General features: G+C 42.8%; 1 protein-coding gene across 4 annotated transcripts in view; it reads left to right on the forward strand.

Moving 5' to 3' along the window:
* SYT6 (synaptotagmin 6) overlaps positions 1-16,942 on the forward strand; it is a 140,189-nt gene extending 123,247 nt beyond the window's left edge. For 3 of the 4 annotated variants that reach the window (XM_081864979.1, XM_081864981.1, XM_081864982.1), the window contains exons 7-8: positions 6,663-6,767; positions 13,451-16,942. In XM_081864979.1, coding sequence (XP_081721105.1) covers positions 6,663-6,767; positions 13,451-13,522 — 177 coding nt within the window. In that variant the 3' untranslated portion in view covers positions 13,523-16,942. The remainder of the gene's footprint in view (positions 1-6,662; positions 6,768-13,450) is intronic. The other variant, XM_081864980.1, reaches the window with a different exon arrangement.
* The last annotated feature ends 4,179 nt before the right edge of the window (positions 16,943-21,121 follow it).

Genomic DNA, 21,121 nt, shown 5'->3' on the forward strand with positions numbered 1-21,121 from the left:
CAAAGGCAGGATGAATGAGAACAGTTTTGCTTGGTGCCTACAAACAGATAGAGATGGCACTAGGCATGCCTCTCTGGGGAGAGCATTCCGCTGAGCAGGCCCTTTCTTATGGCACCACCCTCCTATCCTAATTGATTAGTACCCAATGCAGTTGTGCCGGGAGTGGTGTTGTGTGTTCAGACCATCTCTTGACCCAGTCAGCAACCTGGCCCCTGAATTCTGCACCAGCTGCCGTTTCCATACCATCTTCAAAGGCTTCCATCAACAGATTAAGCAAAAAGCAAACCAATAATGGTGCTGCCCCAAATGGGGAAAGAAGCAAAGGAAGGAGAAGGTACACCTTCAACTGACAGTATTTTGTGGGAGGGATTCAGGTGCATACCAGGAAATGTGGCTTTGCAAAATTAAAGCACCAGTGCAACAAATCTGCTTTTTAAAAAAACCCCACAAAAAGCCCACCCTGGCATTTTGTGGTTTGAAAAGTGATGAGGAAATGCACTGAAAAGTGTGACATAAAGAATTGGTTAATAGAAAGTCATATAACCACCAAGCGAGCAAATCAGAATGAATTATTATGTTTATTATAATTTTTATTTATACCCCGCCTTTTTTCCTGACAGGACTCAAGGTGGTTTACGTATAAAAATGACAACTGCTAAAACGTTTTTAAAACAATCATAAAAAGCAAGCAGACATTGTTAGAAGTAAAACTATATGCATATATTAAATATATTAAAGTAAAGACTGGATACAATCTAACCTCCATGTAAGTTTTGTGTCAGCAAACTAGGGTGAATGTTCAATAGATAGGACATCTGGGGTTGCTCAGTCAGTTGCAGGATGCATGCACAAAAAAGTCCACAATTATGACTCAGTAACGTTCCCAGCTGCAATGCAAGGGAATACAGGAAGAGCAATGAAGCCTGGGTTACCATCCATCTAGGACCCAATGAAACCCCAGATTGACACTGAACTCCCTGTAAACTGTCTCCTTGAGACAAAACACAGGAAAATTCACGACGCTTGGCTAACTTCACCTGTAATCAGCTAGACTACTATGATATGGGGTCATTGTGTTTGGTAGTCGTAAAGTACAGCCAGATACAGATGCAAAGAAGGATGCCAGTGTCTAGATGTCTATTTGGTTGATACACTAGCTCTGCCACTATCAATTTAATGTTAACTCTTTTTAAAAAAAAGCTTCAGCAGAAAACACACCAATGTTCCTCCCCATCTCCCTCCCACACTCTCTCTCTCCCCTTGTTATTTGTTGATCTGAAGCTGAGCAATTCCATCAGGGACAAGAAGCTGCTGTGATCCTAGAACAAGTACTTCCAAGTACATGTATGCTATGCATCCACCAATAAGTTTTGTTCCCTGTTGTTTTGTTTTGGTAGGAGAGTAAACAAAGCAAACAAGAAACTGCTTGGAACATATTCTGAAGGGGAAAGGAAACCCTTAACTGAAGCAGAAGGTTATTTAGAACAAGAGCAAAACCTCCCATTAAACAAGATACACAGATACCAAGTTACTTTGTTGTCCCAGAGAACCAAATATTTTCTCCAGATGAGAGTGAGTGTGTGGGGGTGGGGAGAGGGGTGGGGAGACACACACACACACAGAGAGAGAGAGAGAGAGAGAGAGAGAGAGAGTAAGTATTTTGGATCTGTTTCCACAGATTGTTTTTTGCTTTTAAGCTCAGATCTCTTTGACCTTCTCAGTAGACTGTAAACAACATTTCCAAAGCTTCAACCATGGTTCTCTAGTGCAACACATGCCACCCAGATGTCTTGTGGGTTCTTTGGGATAGGAGCATGTGGTCACCAGCACGTACTTATTTCAATAGCCACAGCACATCTTGCTGCAAGCTTAGGCAGTGGCACAGTCCAAGGTATTGTTGTGTGCAGCCAGTCTCCCAGCAGGTCCCAACGCATGAAGGTTAATGGAGACTTTTCTTTAAGATGTATGGTTTTATTTACACATATATGCAACCTGTGCACCAGATGGAAAGACTCATGCCATTAGCACTCCCAACAAATCTTGCTTCCCCATTAGGGGTCTAGTGGGGTCCCCAAAGCCATAGCCTTGGATTCCACTCGGAGGCTAAAAGCAGACAGAACGTACAAATTACAGAAATTTCTAATGTTTGCTCAGGAAAAGTTTGTTAACTGGAAGACTGAGCCCATGAAAAGCAAGTATAGACATGGCCAGGCAAAGGTAGAGAGTATGCTCTAGAACTGATAATTTGTTACAGTGAAGATCAGGGGGCGTTGTTCGATAAGAGAGGTGGATAATTCATGGCATCGGATAGCCTTCACTCCTCTGATGCTACTAAATAATTTTTATGTGATCTCTAATCCACTTTTGTAAGGATGCATTAAATCAATAGGTTCTGCAGCGCTGACAGGATTATTGAGTACAACCAAAAACAGCTCTAGAATATTACACACACACCTTTCACGGCACCCTGCTCTGGCATCTTCTGTAAATATAATCTATGGCTGTCTGGATCTGTGTATTGTACTGCTATTAGCAAGACTCCAAGGGAAAGAGGTAGGCAGGTTTTCCCCCTACCCCCACTCAACACATTTCCAGTTCCAATATGCTTCCCCAGTTTTCAGTCTCAGCACATTAAGGTTCCATGTAGTATGGATGGATTTAGTTATTACAAAGCATATACATAAACCAGTTAATGTTCTCAAAATCTCTAAGCAGTGTGAAATATAAAAACAAACAATATCATTAAAACAAAATTATAGGCAAAAGCAAACAAAAAGACAAGCCCATAAAAGCCTATAAAAACAGGAATTCAGGTGATTCAAGTACATAAAACTGGGTCCAGTCTTATGGTCAGGGAGGGCCAGGTCAAAGTGATCAGTTTTTAGAATATGTCTGAAGCAGCTCATGGCTGCTGCTTCACATATAGGAGAGGGAAGGATATCCCAGAATCTAAACCATGTTTTTTAAAGTATGGTTTGGGAACCAGAACCAGGCTGCCCATGATGCAGCGAGACCCCCTGGAGAGGAGCAACAACCATCATAGAGCCTAGTCAGGCTCAAAGCAGGGTTTGACTTCATTTAAATGTGAGCTTTCACAGGTGTTAATTACCATCACAAGCCTCCACCTTTAGGTTCTTTTTTTTTTTTAATAATATTTATTAAAAATTTTCAAATATAACAGAAAAGAAAAACATCCAAATTTAAGGCCTTATTTTCAATGTCATCTTTCCAGGACTTCCCCTCCCCTCCCCCTCTTGTATTCCAGTTCTTTCAAATAGATTCAGCAAATTCTTACCCCAAGTTTTAAAGTTATTATCATTAACCCAATTTAAAAAATATTTTCCCATCCCCTAAAATCGACCTGTTCCCTTCCACGAGTTCCCCTCTTTAGTATACAATACAGATTAACATAAAAAAAATAGAAAAAAGAATAAAATGTAATTTAACACCCTTTGGATTCCAAATTTCCCTCCCCCCTTTCCCGGTTGCGTTCCCAATGTCCGTCAATATCTACTGTCGTCCTGGAGCTCCCACATCTAAGCCATAGTCCTTCACCAGTCCGCTTTGCCGTCTTTTTAATAGTCTTTGCCATCTTTTGGTCATCTTTGATTTCGAATGTCCAATCTTGGAAGGGGTCTATCTTCCAACTTTGTCCAGTTCTTGTTATTCTTGTTGTTCTTGTTGTTCTCTCTTCTCCTCTTTTTTGTTTTTTTTTTTTTTCCCTGCTCTCCTGCACAAATGTTCTAATTCCAAAAAGCTTGTAATTCCTCTACAGAGGCTTTGTTATTCAGGAACAAAACATTACATCAAGTCCCTTCCATTCTTCAATAGATAAATCTATTGTCTCCTTTAGTGTGTAGACTTCTGTAGACAAAATAGTGTTCCATTTCTGCAGTTTCCCAGGAGATAAAAAGTCCGATTCAAATTCCATGCCAGCAATACTTGTAATAACCCACAGCTCCTCTAGAGGGATTATAATAACTCAGTTTCCTTCCCGGTCACTCCCACCAGTCAAAGTAACTTATTATTCCTTGTTTTAAACAGTTTATATCCAATTTATAACAAATGTAACCAGCAAAGTCCTCGTAACAAAGTTCTCTTTTTGTTCTTCAGTTTTGGCAGCTCCTTTGACAGCTGTCAAAACCTCTATTTCTCCTCTCCCGGCGCTCTCACGGATCGCTCCCGGGGTTTTTCGGGGTGGGGGGTTGTATTTTAATTCACATTCCACTTTTCTCCTCCAGCGCAGCTTATAATTTTCCATCGCGAAATTAATAACTTTATCAAAAAAAAAAGGTTGCACTCGATCTTAGTTGTCAGGTCCTTTGCTTTAGCTCCTCTACAACAGGGGGGAGGCTGACTTCCTTTTTGCACCTCCCCCACTCGCTCCGAATTTAAGAAAAAATTTGTTCCCCTTTTTAATCCAAGTTCCAATTACTCACGGGTTATTCTTTTAAGTCCAGATTTTCAATGGAAGAAGTCAGCGCTCTCCGCCAAATGGCATGCGGCTTCACTCGGCAGGGGAAGCGGAGGACTCACAGCACCACCACCCCCTGTCACCCGCTCCGTAGCCTTTAAAAAGGCTCCTTCGCGTGGTCGGGGGGGCGCAAACGGTGCCCGCCGAGTCACCATGCCCATGGGTTTCAGCGCCCATGGTTTTTGAGGGTCCCCGCGTCGCCGGCGCGGTAGAACCCAGCCCCTGCCGAGCAGGCTCCCTCCGGAGCTCGGAGGGAGTCCGCCATTCGGCGATGGCGCCAACCCTGAAGTCCTAGGTTCAAGTACAAAATGTACTTCTTTGATCTGCTTTTGCTAAGGCAAACTCTGGGCATCATGCTGGGTGAGGAAGCATTCGTGAATAAATGAATAAGTGAAAGCCTCGAACCACTAAACCAAACACTGCAGAGCTTACAGATCCTTTGAGAATATGAAGAAGAATACGAACCAGATGTTACAGACGTTGGCCATTACACCCTCATGCACAATTGGTGGTTGCTCAGTTACAGCACTGATGGGCACCAATTATGAATCTCTAGAAAACAGCGTTCCCTTGAGTTCAGCATATGTCATTATTTTGTTCAGAAAACGGCAAGCTCCAATTTTGCCGAAAATAAAACTATACATACATCTGACACGTGCGGCATTGCTAAACATCTGGCCACTTATATGAGCATGTACGAGGCAGCTGTTGTTAAATCTCGCCATTATTTTCAGTAAGTGGTGCAGAAAGAGAATTCTGGATTTCTGAAAGCCTAGTTTCTTTTATTCGTTAGAAGTAGTTCAATCCTTGCCTAATCAAGAAGATCAGACAAATTCATGGAGAATAAAGCTAGCAGGGGTTACTAGCCGTTATGTCTATGTTTTTCTTCCACTCTCAGAGGCAGTATGCTATTGAATACCAGTTGCTTGCAAGTACATTTGGGGAAAGTGCTGTTGCATTCAGGTCCTCCTTATATGCTCCTATAGACACCTGAGAGCAGGATGCTGGACTAGATGGGTTTGTTAGTCTGATCCAGCATGGATTTTCTTATGTTCTTATGATTGGCAGGGAAAGCCCTGAGTGTCTTCCTTCTGTGGTCTTTCACCTGCCCTTTATCTGCAAAAGCTACTTTATACCACGTCAGACCACTGGTCCATCTATTGCATACACCAGTGATGGGAAATCTCCAGCCCATAATCCCAATTAGCCTCCTTGGGCCTCCCCATCTGACCTGCCAGGCTATTTGTACAATCTACAACTTACCTGCCCTACACCTGATATCAGTTGATCATCACAGGAACAAAGGAAGTTGTGTTGCACCTTTGGTCCATCCAGTTCAATATTGTTGACAGTGACTGGCAGCAGTTCTCCAGGGTTTCAGGCAGGAGACATTCCCAACCTTACCTGGAGATACTGGGGACTGAACCTGGGACCTTTTGCATGCCAACCAGATGCTCTTCTGCTGAGCTACGGCTGTTCCCCCTGCTTGCAGAGGGCAGTGAATGGTGCTTTGAAGCCCCAACAATCACCACATGGGTCACCTGACATCATTGTGACATCAGGCGATTGAAAGCTAGATGGCCCCACCCACCTGCCAAACATGACAGTGGTCTCCATGTTGAGTGGCAGCAGCTTTCCGGGTTTTCAAAGAGCAATCTCTTTCAGCCCTACCTAGAGGTGCTGGGGACTGAACCTGGGACCTTTTGCATGCAAAGCATGTCCTGTAACACTGAGCCACAACCTTTGCCAAACTGCACTCCTTACCCAGGAGAGAAACCAAAATATAATTCCTCAGGCGATATTCGGGTTGCAACTGCTTGTGCTTTCTATTTGTTGTGCATGTGGTGTTAAGCACGGAAAATATGCATGCATCAGTAACTTGGGTGGTGGGCTGCATGACCCTGCACTGGTCTCACCATCATTTTGCGTAGTAATAATAATAATAATTTATTATTTGTACCCTGCCCATCTGGCTGGGTTTCCCCAGTGTAGAGCTGGTGAGAGTGCTACTGCTGGTTTATGTGGGCTGGATGTACAATGACTTCGTGTCTGACACTCTTCAAGACTGCTATTTAGGTATGCCCTTTAAATACACAAACTGAAACAGCCCCTTAGTGCTAATTTGTTTTAGCACAAACGTACCCTATAATTCATCCGCCAATGACCCTTTATCTATTTCTGCCAACAGCAAAATCCAGCACCTGGATTGAGCGCTCCCAAGGCAGTGATCCCTGTAGCAGAGTCATCCCACTCCTTTTCTCCTGTGATGCTGTCTCACTCCAAATATTCCAAGGTATCCATCAGACAAGGATTATTTTACAAGAAAATATTAAACAAAGAGATAAAAACAACAACAACAGCGGCCTGTTTTTTGTTTTTTTGTTTTTTTGTTTTTGCAGACACTGATGGGGAAAGGGCTTAGCAGAGATTTCCAGAGGATGAGTTTGGTTGTATCTGGTATTGCAAACTCATATTATCATCAGCTCATTACAATAAAATAGATCTAAAATTTAATAAGGCCATTTCAGTCTTTGGGGACCGTGACATTTATTTGTTTAAAATAATACATCAGGTACTTAATGAGTGTAGGTGACACCCTAGAGGGCTTGTTCAAAAGCAATTCCATCTGTGTATTTAGAGCAATGAAACTTCTCTGGAGAATCTGTCACAGTTGGAATCAATATTTTGTCAGCGTCTCAAGCTCCCTTTAAACACAAAGAGCTTAAAATTGGTTTTTAGATGTTTTTAAAGGGCTTTATTTGTTCTATAATCTGCCAGCATCAAGGTATCAGATGTTCAGGTTCCATATTTGCAGTTTTCCCCTGTCTTGGAAAATTGATTCTGCATGGCAAGAGTTGGGGAACTTTGTCAGCCCAAGGAGACTTTCCAGGGGCCAGCTGCCAGCTGCCGGTGGGGCCAGAGACAAAAGCAAATGGCTGTAACTTAGACATTTATACATGCATCTCTCTCCATCCAGGCAAGGAAGAGGCATCATCAGAATTCAAGGACACATTCCAGCCAGGCAAAAGACCCCGAGAAGAGCATGGAACATGATTGCCCTAGGAAGGGTCATGGTTTAGGAAGAGTCCCAGGGGTGACATAGAGAGGCCCAGAGGCCCATATTTGGTCCCTAGGGCCTGAAGTTGCCCACCCTTTATCTATGGTTTGGAACCTAACCACATGGATCTATGAAGTTATCAGAATGCACTCTGGATTTATTTGTGCAGGCCTAGAGTTATTTGGGCCTTCTTTAAAGCCAGGTCTAAGGAAGATCATAAGAGACCAATGTTTCTCTTTAGTCTTGCAACTTGGTGAGAAAAACTGAATCGCTGTTTAAAAACAGACCACAATTCAAACATCCTGTTTTAGTGATGAATAATAGATAGAGAGGTTGATTTTGTTACTGGAGGGGTTTTTTTGGGGGGGGGGAGTTTAGAAATGTCCTTTGGAAATTCATGTTCCTTTATGTAGAAGTCTGCCATTAATAGAGACAGAGATACAGAACAGAGGGCTGTGATGCAAGTGCCTTTCTTTACAGTCTATTTCACATATTGTGCTTGTAGGGGAACATATGCTTTAGGAAATATAGTGTGGGTGCAAGAACCTGGTTTTGCTGCCACATAATGTATGAAGCAAACTTTAAGCTCCAGAAAGGCAAGGAGTACTGTATCCAGTTCTGGGCACTACAGTTTAAGAAGGATATTGACAAGCTGAAACGTGTGCACCGGAGAGTGACCAAGATGATCAAAGGTCTGGAAACCAAGCCTTAAGGGGAAAGATTGAAAGAGTTATATATGTTTAGCCTGGAGAAGAGAAGACTGAGAGGTGATATATCATCATATTCAAATATCTGAAGGGTTGTCACATGGATGACAGAGCAAGCTTGTTTTCTCCTAGTCCAGAGTGTAGGACCCAAACCAATGGATTCAAGTTAGAAGAAATCGGATCCTCTTCAAGGCGGGTACACGTTGCGCTTGGGCCCCCAGGCATCTCCCACCTCCTGGGTGTGGGCAGAGCTACGCCCTGCTCCACTCCAGTTGGTTGTTTCGCAATCACTTGGTCCCGAAAGCCAATGGCTTGGCTTGGGGGGTGGCTGCGAAACATTATTTAACCCCTGCATGATGTTTGCTAGACCTCTTTGCCTTCACACAGCGGATCACCCGCCCAGCCCCACCCCCCTTTATCTGGTGTGTTGGCCTTGCTATGGATGTTGTTGGTCATCTGTTTTGCCTGGTAGGAATTTTTTCCATCTGGCAGACTGGCAGAGCCATTTTGTTTTCGCCTACCATGTAGCAATCACCACAACTTTGTAAGGTTTGGCGGTTAGGCATTGGATCAGCAATGTGTGGGGCGGGGAGGTACGGCCATCACCTGCCCCTCCAAGCTCAAGGGTATTCCGTTAAAGGAATCAGAGGTTGGCTTGGGTCTTGTCCAAAACCCCGCAGTATGGGCTAGGGCCATACCAGGACCCCACAGGGGCACCGGGGGTGAGCTTGAGTTGGTTCGCATCAGCAGGGCTCCCTCTAGCGGTGTTTCACCCTTTTATCAGATTCCTCACAATGCGGGTGGGAGTCTGGTACAGTTTGGATGATTCCAATGCCTAAGCCAATACCACTCGCATTCTGTATTCAATAAAGTTGTGGCCTAAATTTTGCCCAGTAACTTAAACTAAAATCCCATGTCACTGTGTCTTCATTTGGGGGGGGGGGTCTCAAAACACAAAGGAGATTCTGACTCAACATTAGGAAGAACCTTCTGGTGGTAAGAGTTGTTCAACAGTGGAACAGACTCCATCAGAAGGTGATGGACTCTCCTTCATTGGAGGTTGTTAAGCAGAGGTTTGATGGCCATCTGTCAGGGATTCTTTAGCTGTCATTCCTGCATTGTGGGGAATTAAACTAGATGACCCCTGGACTCCCTTCTAACTCTACAGTTCTAGGATTCTTTCATGGGTTTGCATGAAATGTGGGAGAACAGTGCTGTTAATGCATTCAAACACAGGGCTTTGGATAGTATACCAAATACATCTTTGAAGTACCTAGTTCTACATCAAGAACAAGCTGTGTGTTCATAGAACAAGCTTGACACTTGCCTGAATGCTAACACAACACCAGAGGTCAGAAGGCAAGAATTTAGAACTGAGAGTAGCATGCTTAAAATTGCACTTCATAGCCTGAAGACACGTTGCCAATAATTTATAATCTAAAGTGCCTAAAAATGTGCTTATCCTGCACGGTGAGCCTTTCATTTACTTCCAGCTTGTTCTGGTCTTCCAATTTGAACAATGACCTCATGACTAGGAAGTGGATCCTGCTAAACTTCATTAGCTAAATTTTGACAGAATTATTGGATTAAGTTTTGAAGTCGTTTGAGGGGTTTTTTATTTGTTTGTTTTTTTAATAGTTGCATGATATAATGCGAAGCAACACTGAAGCCAAAGTAAGAGCAGCCTTTTATCATAGATAAGATAAGGAACTTGACTGTGGCTGGCTGTACTTACTTTTCATGATGCGTTTGGTGATCAAAGGCTTGACAGCAGAGTGCTGGTTTACAAAACAAACAAAAATTGCATTAGCAATCATGATTAATATGAGGAAGACATAATAGTATCTAAGCAATCTATGCTATGGCAGGGTGAGGTGACTTGTGGCCATTGGAAGTGGTAGGGTGGAACACGGGGAGGTCAACAGTAGGTGAAGCCAGAGTCAATCACAGGCAGAGTTTTACTCTTTGTAAGAAAGAAGGCAGGCAGGTGGGGTCTGGCTGAGGGCAAATTGAGGTTGGTGGGGCATTTCCCCATTCACCCTCATAGGCCAGCCTTCACTGATGTCAGGGCTGTTATTTTATATTTTTTTCTCATATTATTTAAATAAATGACATGATGAGTGCAATCCTTCTAGATAGATAGATAGATAGATAGATAGATAGATAGATAGATAGATAGATTCTTTATTGTCATTACACAAGTGCAACATTGCACAAGTGCAACGAAATTGGATGCCATCCCTTAAAAACAACAAAAGCAAAACAACAACAACAACCAAACAAACCACATTCCAGCCACACCCACACCCACACCCATCAAACTCCCAGGTCACACTATCGAGTTACTGCATTTAAGAAGGCCACAGCTCTTGGATAGAAACTATTTTTCAGTCTATTTGTCCTTGACTTGATGTTTCTGTATCTCCTGCCAGAAGGCAGTAGTACAAACAGACTGTGTCCCGGGTGAGATGCATCCTGCAGGATATTGTTTGCTTTCCTAAGACAACGGGAACCGTACAGTTCTTCCAAAGATGGGAGGGGATGACCAATAATCCTTTGGGCTAATCTACACCTGAAAGCGCATTGTACTTTTAAAAATTAAATGCAATTAAAACTATTTTAAAAACTAGCACCTGAGTAGTGAATGTCCTTATCATTATTACTATTGTTACATCCAGCATTCCCTTGAAGGAGCTTAGCAAGGTGAACACAGGTCTCCCTGTCCCCATTTGACCCTCACTAAAACCGTGTGAGGTAGGTTAGGTTAAGTTACAGTGACTGGCCCAAAGTCACCCAGTGCACTTCCTGACTGAGTAGGGATTCGAATCCTGGTCTTCTGGGTCACAGTCCAGCACTCTGCCACTATACCACATTTCAAGGCAAAGGCCTCCTAAAGCAGCTTATAAACACGAACTTTAAGAGGCCAATACTGTAAGTGTTCTACAAACACTATCTCAGTAGTTCCTACGATAACCCTTTGTGGTAGGCCAGCATTATTTATTATCCCCATATCATAGGTCAGAAGAGATGATTACTGAGGCTCAGAGATGATGACTTGCCTAAGGCCATCCAGTGAGTTCATGGCTCTGCTGAGATTTGAACCAAAAAGACCACAGCACGTAGTTTATGGTTTTAACTGCCGCACTACAATTGACCCATATGCTGGCTTTGGGAATGTTAGAAAGATGTCTGGACCTGTGGGATTATCTAACCCAGCCTTTCCCTGGTAGAGGCACTGCCCAGGGAGAGCCTCAAGAGCTGAAGAGAGAGACCTGGAGGGCTACTTTTGGCCCCCTGGCCTGAGGTATCCTACCCTGCCTTAAATCATGCCCCTTCAAATTCTTCACAAAACCATCTTCTATTGCTATTCATCCTCAGTTTCTGACACCCAGTGCTATTTATTTAATGTCAGTATTTCATATTACTGATTGATAACTGGCAGGTATGCAATTGTATTTAGCATTTGGTATGTGATATGCAATGTTAATAGCTTTTCATATTTGACAATGAATAGTGGAAGAAAATGGTAACATAATGAATTTAAAACATTTGTTGGAACTCTGTCAATATTTGAGATTGGTATTTGGCATTTAACATCTGACAGACTTTCTTCTTCTAGGTTCAATTTACGTTACTTTTCCACTTATGAGGTGAACATCCAGAGTAAAAAATTCATTTTGGCATATTTTGAAACTGTTTACAATTACTTTTTATCCATTTCTGCCTTTGACTGAATCCTTCCCAATGCACCAACCCCCCTTTGAATTGCAGAGTTCAAAAAATGAATAGGTTATGTTATTATTCTTGATTTCTTTCTATTGGCCTCCTTTAGTCCTTTGTTCTTCTAATACTAACTTAAGCTGGAATCTGAGACCCACTTACCTAGATGGTAGAAATAGGAATTAGGGAAGAATTCAATTCAGTTTGCTGAATTGAATCAAATTGAAAGCTGAATTGATCAAATCTGCACTTTCTGAAACAATGTAAGAACCAAAACATAGACATCCTTTGAAATTTACACTTATCTGAATTTTGCAGTGCTTACAGTGTTTACAAATATGCATTATATTAGGTCACAATGAGCCTAATGATGAATATATTAGTGAAAATAACATACAAAGCTGCATTATATTAGGACAAATTGCTTGGAAAAAAAGTATACGTTAGCCAAAGCTGCATACAAAAATATGTTTATTAGGAGAAATTTGCATTAAAGGGTTGAAGAATTTTCAGGAGGGTTTTTGAAAAGAATTTTCTGCAAATCGCTGTAGAAATGTTGAGAATCAAATTTAAGATTGGAAAAATGAGAAACTGAGAGAACCAAAATTGAAAGGTCCTTTCATCTCTAGGAGGAGTTTGCCACATTGAACTCAATGGCATTTACTTCTGACTAGACATGTTTAACCTCCTAATTCATGTGCTCATCCTCTCAACGGCTAATGTCCTTTCTCGATTGCTGCATCATAATTATGGGACTCTTTTCCCTTAGATATTTGGTTGGTCAGTTTTCTTCTTTTGGATATTTTCTCTCTTTTTGCAGTATGATTGATTTCTGATAGTTTTGTGCATTTCAGCTTCTGTTTCTTTCTGTTTGTCTTCTTCTTTCCATTAACATAGACCCCCCCGATTCCTCTTGCCTCTTGCTGTTCCTTTTGTCTTCATCCATCTCACTAGATTTCAAGCAGATGGCAGGAATACTTCTAGATGTGCGTAATCATTGTAAACATGATGAACAACCACAATGAACGTGGTATCACGTAGAGTAGTACTAAAATCCAAAATTGCTCTTTGATTGCTCAAGCTCAGTTTGTTATCTATTCCATTTTGTTACCCCATCTGAGTGCCTTGGAAGTCTTCCCCTTCCATTTTGTAATCAATGCTTGAGTTTTTCAGAGGACACTGATTTATATCTCATGGTGCTGAGGACAAAGCTGATGGTGATGAAGAGATTTGCTCGCATACACAGTTGGCCCAGCTCTAAGACTCTTTTGTGAAAGCTCATGTGTGCACGTGAAGGACATATTCATTCATCTAAATGGAGAGTACAACTGTGCATCCCTCCATTTAAATGAATGGGACATCCCACTAGTGCTGGAGTTCCATCTCTGCCTGAGCTGACATAGACCTCTGGATTAGTGGTGCTAGTACATTTTTATGCCCTGCTTGTTTATGACTTTGTTCACTAACTTGCTGCCTTTTTCTTTTCCTCAGTGGCATGGCCGAGCAGCCAGCTTTGACAGCCAGGGCTCCTGTCCCTCTCCCAAACCGCCTCCAACACCATGATGCATCGAGTGGTGAATTCAGCGGGACTCAACCAAGTTCTTTTTCGATTCATTTCCGTTTGATTCTTTGCCACTTGTCTGGAATTCCACAGCGATTCTATGGCTGAATGGAAGGAGAAGTGGACGTTAGACAGTGAGGACACTTGTTCCCACAATGACAAAGGCAGCAAAACTGTTCTGTGGTCATATTTGTCTTAGTTATTTATGTCTCTCAAGGTGATGTTCTGTGTGGTTTTCACTTTTTGGACATGGCTGCCTGGGATGGGGGAAAAGTTGGAGGAGTGTGACATAGGCCGGAACACTGGCCTGTAAAATAACCTGTAAAATAGATATTCGTGCGTGTCTGGAGGTGCACTGACATTCTGCAGATAGCCATGCAGATTTAAGAAAAGAAATTGGAGGGGGATGAGACTGACAAGTGAAAAGGCCTTGATTAGACTCCTCGTGACATGTGAACAACCCTTGTTATTGTGATCAGCGATACATTACAAAAAAATTCTTACTCATACTGTGATGTTCATGGAGTCTGTGCTGTGTGTAACCCAGCCTGCCCTTTGATGTGTTTTACAGAGTTACGAATTCCTCAGGGAAAAAAATAACACTTTTTCTGTATTTATGTTCTCTGGAGAACCTTTTGCATGAGCTCAGTTGCTTAAGGTGCAGCTCATTCTTGCTGCAGTTTAGAGCTGGTCCCAGCTTTGCAATTTTTAACAAAATCTCTATCTCCTCCTCTCTCTCTTTTTTTTAAAGATCTATTTAGATCTATTTCACACCCATATTTCTTCTTCTTGAGAGTAGTGAAAACAGCTATATTTGTTGAGAGTCTGTGATTTGCAAAACTATTTTGCCTAGCAGGTTTTTCTAGAAGCATTTTGATTTTGTCTGTCATATACAGTACTTAAAAAAGATGAATCATTTGCCAAAATTACTGAAAGCTGCAACATTTTGAGTATTTTTAAAATTAACTTATTGCTTGAATTTGGGGAATGGGGGAATCCCCTGTTGGGGGGAAATGTTGAAAGTTGTTACTTATTTTCTGATAATGTTTCAAAAATAAATAGTTTCTTCCAATGCTAATTCCTTTATTTGTAAAATCACAAGATTGTGTCATGTGGCACTAATCTTGGGCTGATGTGGAGGGTGCTAATAATGGCATGTCTACATTGCAGGCAATCTCAATCCAGTGCCATTTTGACTTGCATAGCTTATAAAGTGTTTGCCTTTGACAGTTTTCTCCTCTTCTGCTACTTCCTCTAGTTCTTGTGTTCTTATTTCTTATTGTCCACATGCAGTATCCATATGGATTATTCAAGACTAACATGGGCATCTCTGGGAACTTCCTTGTCCTCCTCCTCAATTGCCTTTTTATATACTAGGGCCATAGCTCAGAGGTAGAGCATCTCTCTTGCATGCAGAAGGTCCCAGACTCAATCGCAGGCATCTCCAGATAAGGCGGGGAATGTCCCTGGAGAGCCAATGCCAGTCAGCTGCCAGACGAACTATTGGTCTGACTCAGTATACGTCAGCTTCCCATGTTTCCATTTCTCAGGAGACCTGCAGACCTGCATAGTCCTTCCCATACTCAAACAGCATGATTGCAAGAAGTGTTAGCAAGTGCTTTTTTCAGCGCAAATACTGAAAGTCAGATGATATTCAATTTACTTCAGCAAAAGACTGGCACATTCGTTACCTTCAACGTCATGAGAACCTCTGCGGCATAGCTTCTGGTAACAGCCATTGCTGGTAACATCAGAAAAGCATTAATAATCAAATAGGCAGGGTAGTGGTGACAATATTCCCAAACCTAGCATTATCAGTCTGCAGGTAACATATTCTGCAGCACTGGCCAATGACAAACAGTCAATGTGGACAACAACAGGGTTGAAAGAGCATGAGAGGATCTGGCTTAGATGTAGCCTTTTTGTTCTGTTGGTGGGGGAAATAACAACTAAGGGTGAAATTCAACTTTGCACTCTTCCAGTTATTCGATCTGCACAAGCATTTCAGCTTGCCAGGTGGAATGGCTCCTATGTGCTGTAGTGGGGGTTCTCCTAACCCCCCCCCCGGAGCAAATTTTGTGCGTGTATGGGGAGATGGGGGAAATCCCCAAAGAGCAAACAGAAGTCCTTGCACAGGGCTTCTGCTGACAGGGCTGGTTAGGTGAATCCTACCCTAATTTTTTCAAATATTCCAATACAGCTGATTCCAAATAAAAGGTTTACAATTTCTCATCAGTTTTTCATTGCACAGAATAAATATCCAGGTCAATAGCAATTTTTAAAGACAGGAGCACTAGCTAGAGAAAGTTGGGTGCACTTAGCGTTAATTGCAATCAGTGGAACTGAGTGGCCCTGGTAAAATTTACTATCCCATTGATTTCAACAGGAACTAAGGTGTGCGTGCTTTCTCTGAATTTCCACACACTGATATAATCCAGCAAAGGTGATCCATGCTTGGAAGCAAAGTTCTATGCAAGAATCACCATTTTGGATCTGATCCGTCAAAGACAAGAAAGGTACTGGCCCTCACATTAGGTTTTAGTTGCCTCAGGCAGCTGGCATTAGGTGTCACAGAAGGGCAGCAAATTCTTTGTTATTTAATGTATGGTTATTGTAATTTTACTTTGTGGGATTTTCTGCCTCAGGTAGCAGATTGAGCTGGCTAGCCTTGGGTACTGTGTACCTTGACTGAGGTATAATGGAGGCACCATTTGCTGTTCTACCAGGCAGCAAAATGTCTTGGGCCAGCCCTTGTGCTTCCGGGGTGGTGGTGGTGTGTGTGTGTGTGTGTGTGTGTGTGTGTGTGTGTGTGTGTTTGGTATCCAGCACTCAGTTGCTCATGCACGAGTAGATGATCAATGTGACCAGACTTGAAAACACTGATTACTTGTCTAGTGGTTACTGGCCAAATTCAGTTGCCATCAATGTGAGTGTATTGGGATCAAGAAAATCAACCACATTGTCATCCATGTTTGTGCTTATTGATTTCAATGGGACCTAACTATTACATAGATTGCAGCCTAGCTTCTTTCTTAAAGGATTTTTTAATGCTTTTCACCTCACATTTAGCACCTCAAACAATGCTGTTTCTTTCAAGTAATAATTTGGATTCATTTTGCTTTTTGACTTGAAACAATATTGCCTCGAGTGGCCGAAGTGTCCATAAATTGCCATTGTACATTTTTGTTCAGCTAGACTGAGAACAAAGCTCAGCAACTGAACAACAATAACGCCCTTTACTTCAACCTTAATGTTCTGATTCACTGATCTAAACTTTCCAAGCGTGTATATAACTTTGCAGGGAAATTTTGTTCAGTGATAGACTAATTTGTTCTTGCTCCTCACCACACCTTGTGTCTTAATTTTCTCTGTATGTGCCACATGCAACAGGAGCATCAATCTAATAAAATGACTTTTTTGAATCGCTTGTCTTCAGCAGTTGTGTATATTTTTTATAGAATCAGTGATATAGCCATCTGTTGCTAAAGGAAGCATTATGCCCACTGAATAAAGGCCAGGCTGAAAGCAAGATGGAAGCTACAGTTGAGATTGCACCATGTATGCTATGCATAATCAGGAGCTGTCAGCAGTGATGTGGTGTTGCTCCTCTGTAGCGGTCTGGACTGTCACGAAGAGAAAAGGAAACACCACTGTTTTTTAAGAAGTGTCTCAAAAGCATTTCTGAACTACTTCCCAACTCCATTTTTATTTTTAATTTAAAAATATTTAAATACCTCCCTTCATTCAAAACAAAAGTCCACTGAGGTTTCTAATATTAATATAAGAACAATACAATAAGACTACATTAAAAGGATATACAATGTACAAAATACAGTCAGCAGAGAAATGCCTGAAAGGGCTTATCATTCGTGTAATGAATGATCTTGGCATTTCAGTTCAATCCTACTTGAGTGCAGATCGGGCATAGGCAAACTCGGCCCTCCAAATGTTTTGGGACTTCAACTCTCATCATCCCTGACCTCTGGTACTGTTAGCTAGGGATGATGGGAGTTGTAGTCCCAAAAATTTGGAGGGCCGAGTTTGCCTATGCCTGGTGTAGATTTTAGGAAAACATAAATACCAACCAGGAGCTCTACAAGGGGAAATTTGAGGTATTGCTTTCAACGGTTCCTTCATCCTACACATCCGTATTTTCTAACAGATCAGAGCTCCTATGCCTTTTAAAGCTGTATGAAATGCATAAATTTATGCTCCACAGTAACTCAGAACAGGGCTTTCATTGTGGCTGTGCCTGTTCTGTAGAACAGCATGCCTGTTGAGGTACAACAGGTGCCCACTACCTGTGCTTTGCATATATATACCTATCTCAGCTGGAACGATAGGTTTCTTCCATAGGTGTCCATTTTGTACTCTTTCAAAACTTATCCTTTGTTATTTTTGTGCTGTTTTCTAACTGGTTTTTAGTTGCTTTTATTATATTTTGTGCATCACCTTGGGACATATGTGGGAGGTGGTTAATTTATCAATCGATTGATTTAGGAAAGGTGGCATCTCCTGGAATGGAGATAAATTGATGGGGAAAGTTTCCCTTGCTAAAGGTCTGTTTGAGATCAATGCAGGTGACACCTCAAAGAACTGGATTCTCTGGTTCCAGGACAGTAGAGCAGATGGATCTTGCCACAGGGTGTGGTGGAATTAATAGTAAAAGTTTTTGTCATCCATGTGGGAGCCTGTGATTTGCTAGTATGTCTGCAGTGAAGATACAAACACTGAATTTTGCTGGGCCATGAAAAACAGCAGCAGTCAGCAATTTTTTTCCGCAGGGGGCCAGTCCACAGTCCCTCAGGCCTTGTGGAGGACCAAACTATTTTTTTAATTTTTTTAAAATGAATTTCTATGCACACACCAAGGGGGGTGAGTAGTCCTCCCCCCACCCCACCCCACCCAGCCCCAGCCACCTCTCGGTTTATCGCCCGCCTCATTCACCAAAGAGCTGGCAGTGGTGGTGTGAAACAGACTTCCTCTCCGCCTAGAGAAAGAAGGCACTGTGCTTACCTTCCCAGGGGCTGCCACCACCACCACCACCACCTCCGCTGCCGCTGCTTCTCGTGAAGCGGGTAAGCAGAGCGAGCTCATCCGCTCTGCTCTCTGGCCCACAGGAGCACCAGGGCAGTGGCAGTGGCAGGAGGCCGAGGCCAAATGGTGGCGGCATCTCTGCCAATCCAACGCCATGCCTGGTTTTCCTCAGAGTGGCGCGATGACATCTCTGCCAATCAAACACCACTGAGGTAAACCAGGCACAGCATGGAAGACCTCCTCCCTGGACTCACAGCCAAGATGCCCTACCATAGGAGGAAAAGGCAGAAACCGATATATGGACTCTGCTTGTAGCTTCTAAGAGAGAGAATAACAGGGCCTTGGTTCAAACTTTCATGTGGACCTGGGAAGAAGATGTTTATAGCTGCCTGCTGAGAGGAAGTTCATTCCTGTGAAGTGGAGATTAAAAACTGAAGCTTTCTACTGAACGCCATGTTTGTTTCAACTAAATCCCAGATTACAAGAGAAATGGCAATAAGGCAGAGATTTCGCAGAGAACAGATCCAGTAACCTTGCAGCCCATCAAGGAAAAGGGAGGATATAAAATGATATAATTAATCATTTTAGCTGGCAGCATCTAGACAGACTGCTAAGATTAGACATGAAGCTTCTGTGGGGACTGGAACACCCTGAGTGGCCTCATCGGCCAAGCACTTTGCTTTTACTAAATAATCAGAGATGTTAGATCAGTCGATCTTGGACTCTTTGATGCCTTGGGTGGGAGAGCCATCCAAGGACGTGACGCCTTCAGGAAACTCTTCAGAGGAACTGGGATGTGTGCATCAGCCACCTCAGCTGGTGAAAGCCCAAGAGGCAGCACCCATGTGGGTGTCCGGCCCACCCTGGCACTTCTGCTGCCGGCAGAGAAGCGGCAGTGGCGCTGGCTTCCTGAGATCTCATGATAACTTGTCAAAATCTCACCAGAACCCGTTGTTGTCGTCGTTGCTTTGCAGGTGCCACTGCACAACCCAGGTAAGAGAAGTCTCAGCAGGGGCAGCGGGGTGAGGGGGGGAAGGGCGCCTTCCCATTTTGTTTCAGGCAACAAACAGGACACACTGCCTCCAGATGCATGACCATCCCCTGGGACGTATCTGTTATTCAGGGGTTGGCAAACTATGGCCCCTGGGCCAGATTAGGCCCACCTGGGTCCTAAATCTGGCCCACGCCACGAAGACGGAACCTGCCACGAAGCCAAGACTCCCAGCGATGGCGACGGAAGAGGCTGAGCAGTGGCGGTGGCTCAGCCAATCAAATGCCGCACCTGATTTACCTCAGCGTGGTGTGGGGACATCTCTGCCAATCAAACACCACTGAGGTAAACCAGGCACAGCATTTGATTGGCAGAGATGTCCCCACACCACACTGAGGTAAATCAGGTGCGGCATTTGATTGGCTGAGCCACCGCCACTGCTCAGCCTCTTCCGTCGCCATCGCTGGGAGGCGAAATCTCTGCCTTATTGCCATTTCTCTTGTAATCTGGGATTTAGTTGAAACAAACATGGCGTTCAGTAGAAAGCTTCAGTTTTTAATCTCCACTTCACAGGAATGAACTTCCTCTCAGCAGGCAGCTATAAACATCTTCTTCCCAGGTCCACATGAAAGTTTGAACCAAGGCCCTGTTATTCTCTCTCTTAGAAGCTACAAGCAGAGTCCATATATCGGTTTCTGCCTTTTCCTCCTATGGTAGGGCATCTTGGCTGTGAGTCCTGGAAGACCTCCTCCCTGCCTTGGAAACCTTTCTCTACCTGGCCTGGGAAAGCAGGTCCCTGACTGACTCCAGCTGCAAAAGATGAGGCTGTGAACAGAAAATTAAGTGAGGGTATTGTTTGGGGGTGTTTGTTGGCAGGGTGTTGCTGCTATTGCTGCTGCTAATTTTTTACATCTTTATTTCGGATCTTATGATTTATGTGGAAATTTTTCATCTAGGTTGTGTACTTTTTGTTGTTTTGTTTATTGTTTATGCCTACTTTTTATGTTTGTAGTTATGTCATTTTGTATATGTTGTAAGCCGCTTTGAGCATAGTTTTAGCTTTGGTCCTTGTTTGGGGGGAGTGGGGGGACAGCCATGGAGCAAATTTCAGATGGAACAAGAAGGGAGATGTTTGCAGCTGAATTGTAACAGTTATACATTAATTATTTGTTGAAATATTTGCACCTGGCTTTTTGATGCACCAAATCTCTAAGGCACCAACAATTAACAACAAAAAGCAACAATTTCCATAAAACTACATGCAAGAAATAAACCAAGAAAGGAAGTGGATTTGATGTGCAAGAACTTCCATTTGACTATAACCGTGCAATCTGAATTTTCCGGTTTGTGCTTGAATCCCACCTAAAAATAGTGACCTAGTAGAAGCACCCTTGCCTCTCATTGGTGAAATGCTATCTGCTCTATTAAATCCATGTGCCAGCTACTTTTTAGCTCATGCTATCCATAATAGGGTGATGTTTTTTAATTTGGCTTGGTTAACTAACTATATGTACCAATACTGACTATCAAATAAATGACAACTAAAGAAATACAGAAATCAATTCAGAATTAG

This window comes from Podarcis erhardii (genome assembly GCF_964252035.2).
Source record: "Podarcis erhardii genome assembly, chromosome: 6".
NCBI classification, from domain to species: domain Eukaryota; kingdom Metazoa; phylum Chordata; class Lepidosauria; order Squamata; family Lacertidae; genus Podarcis; species Podarcis erhardii.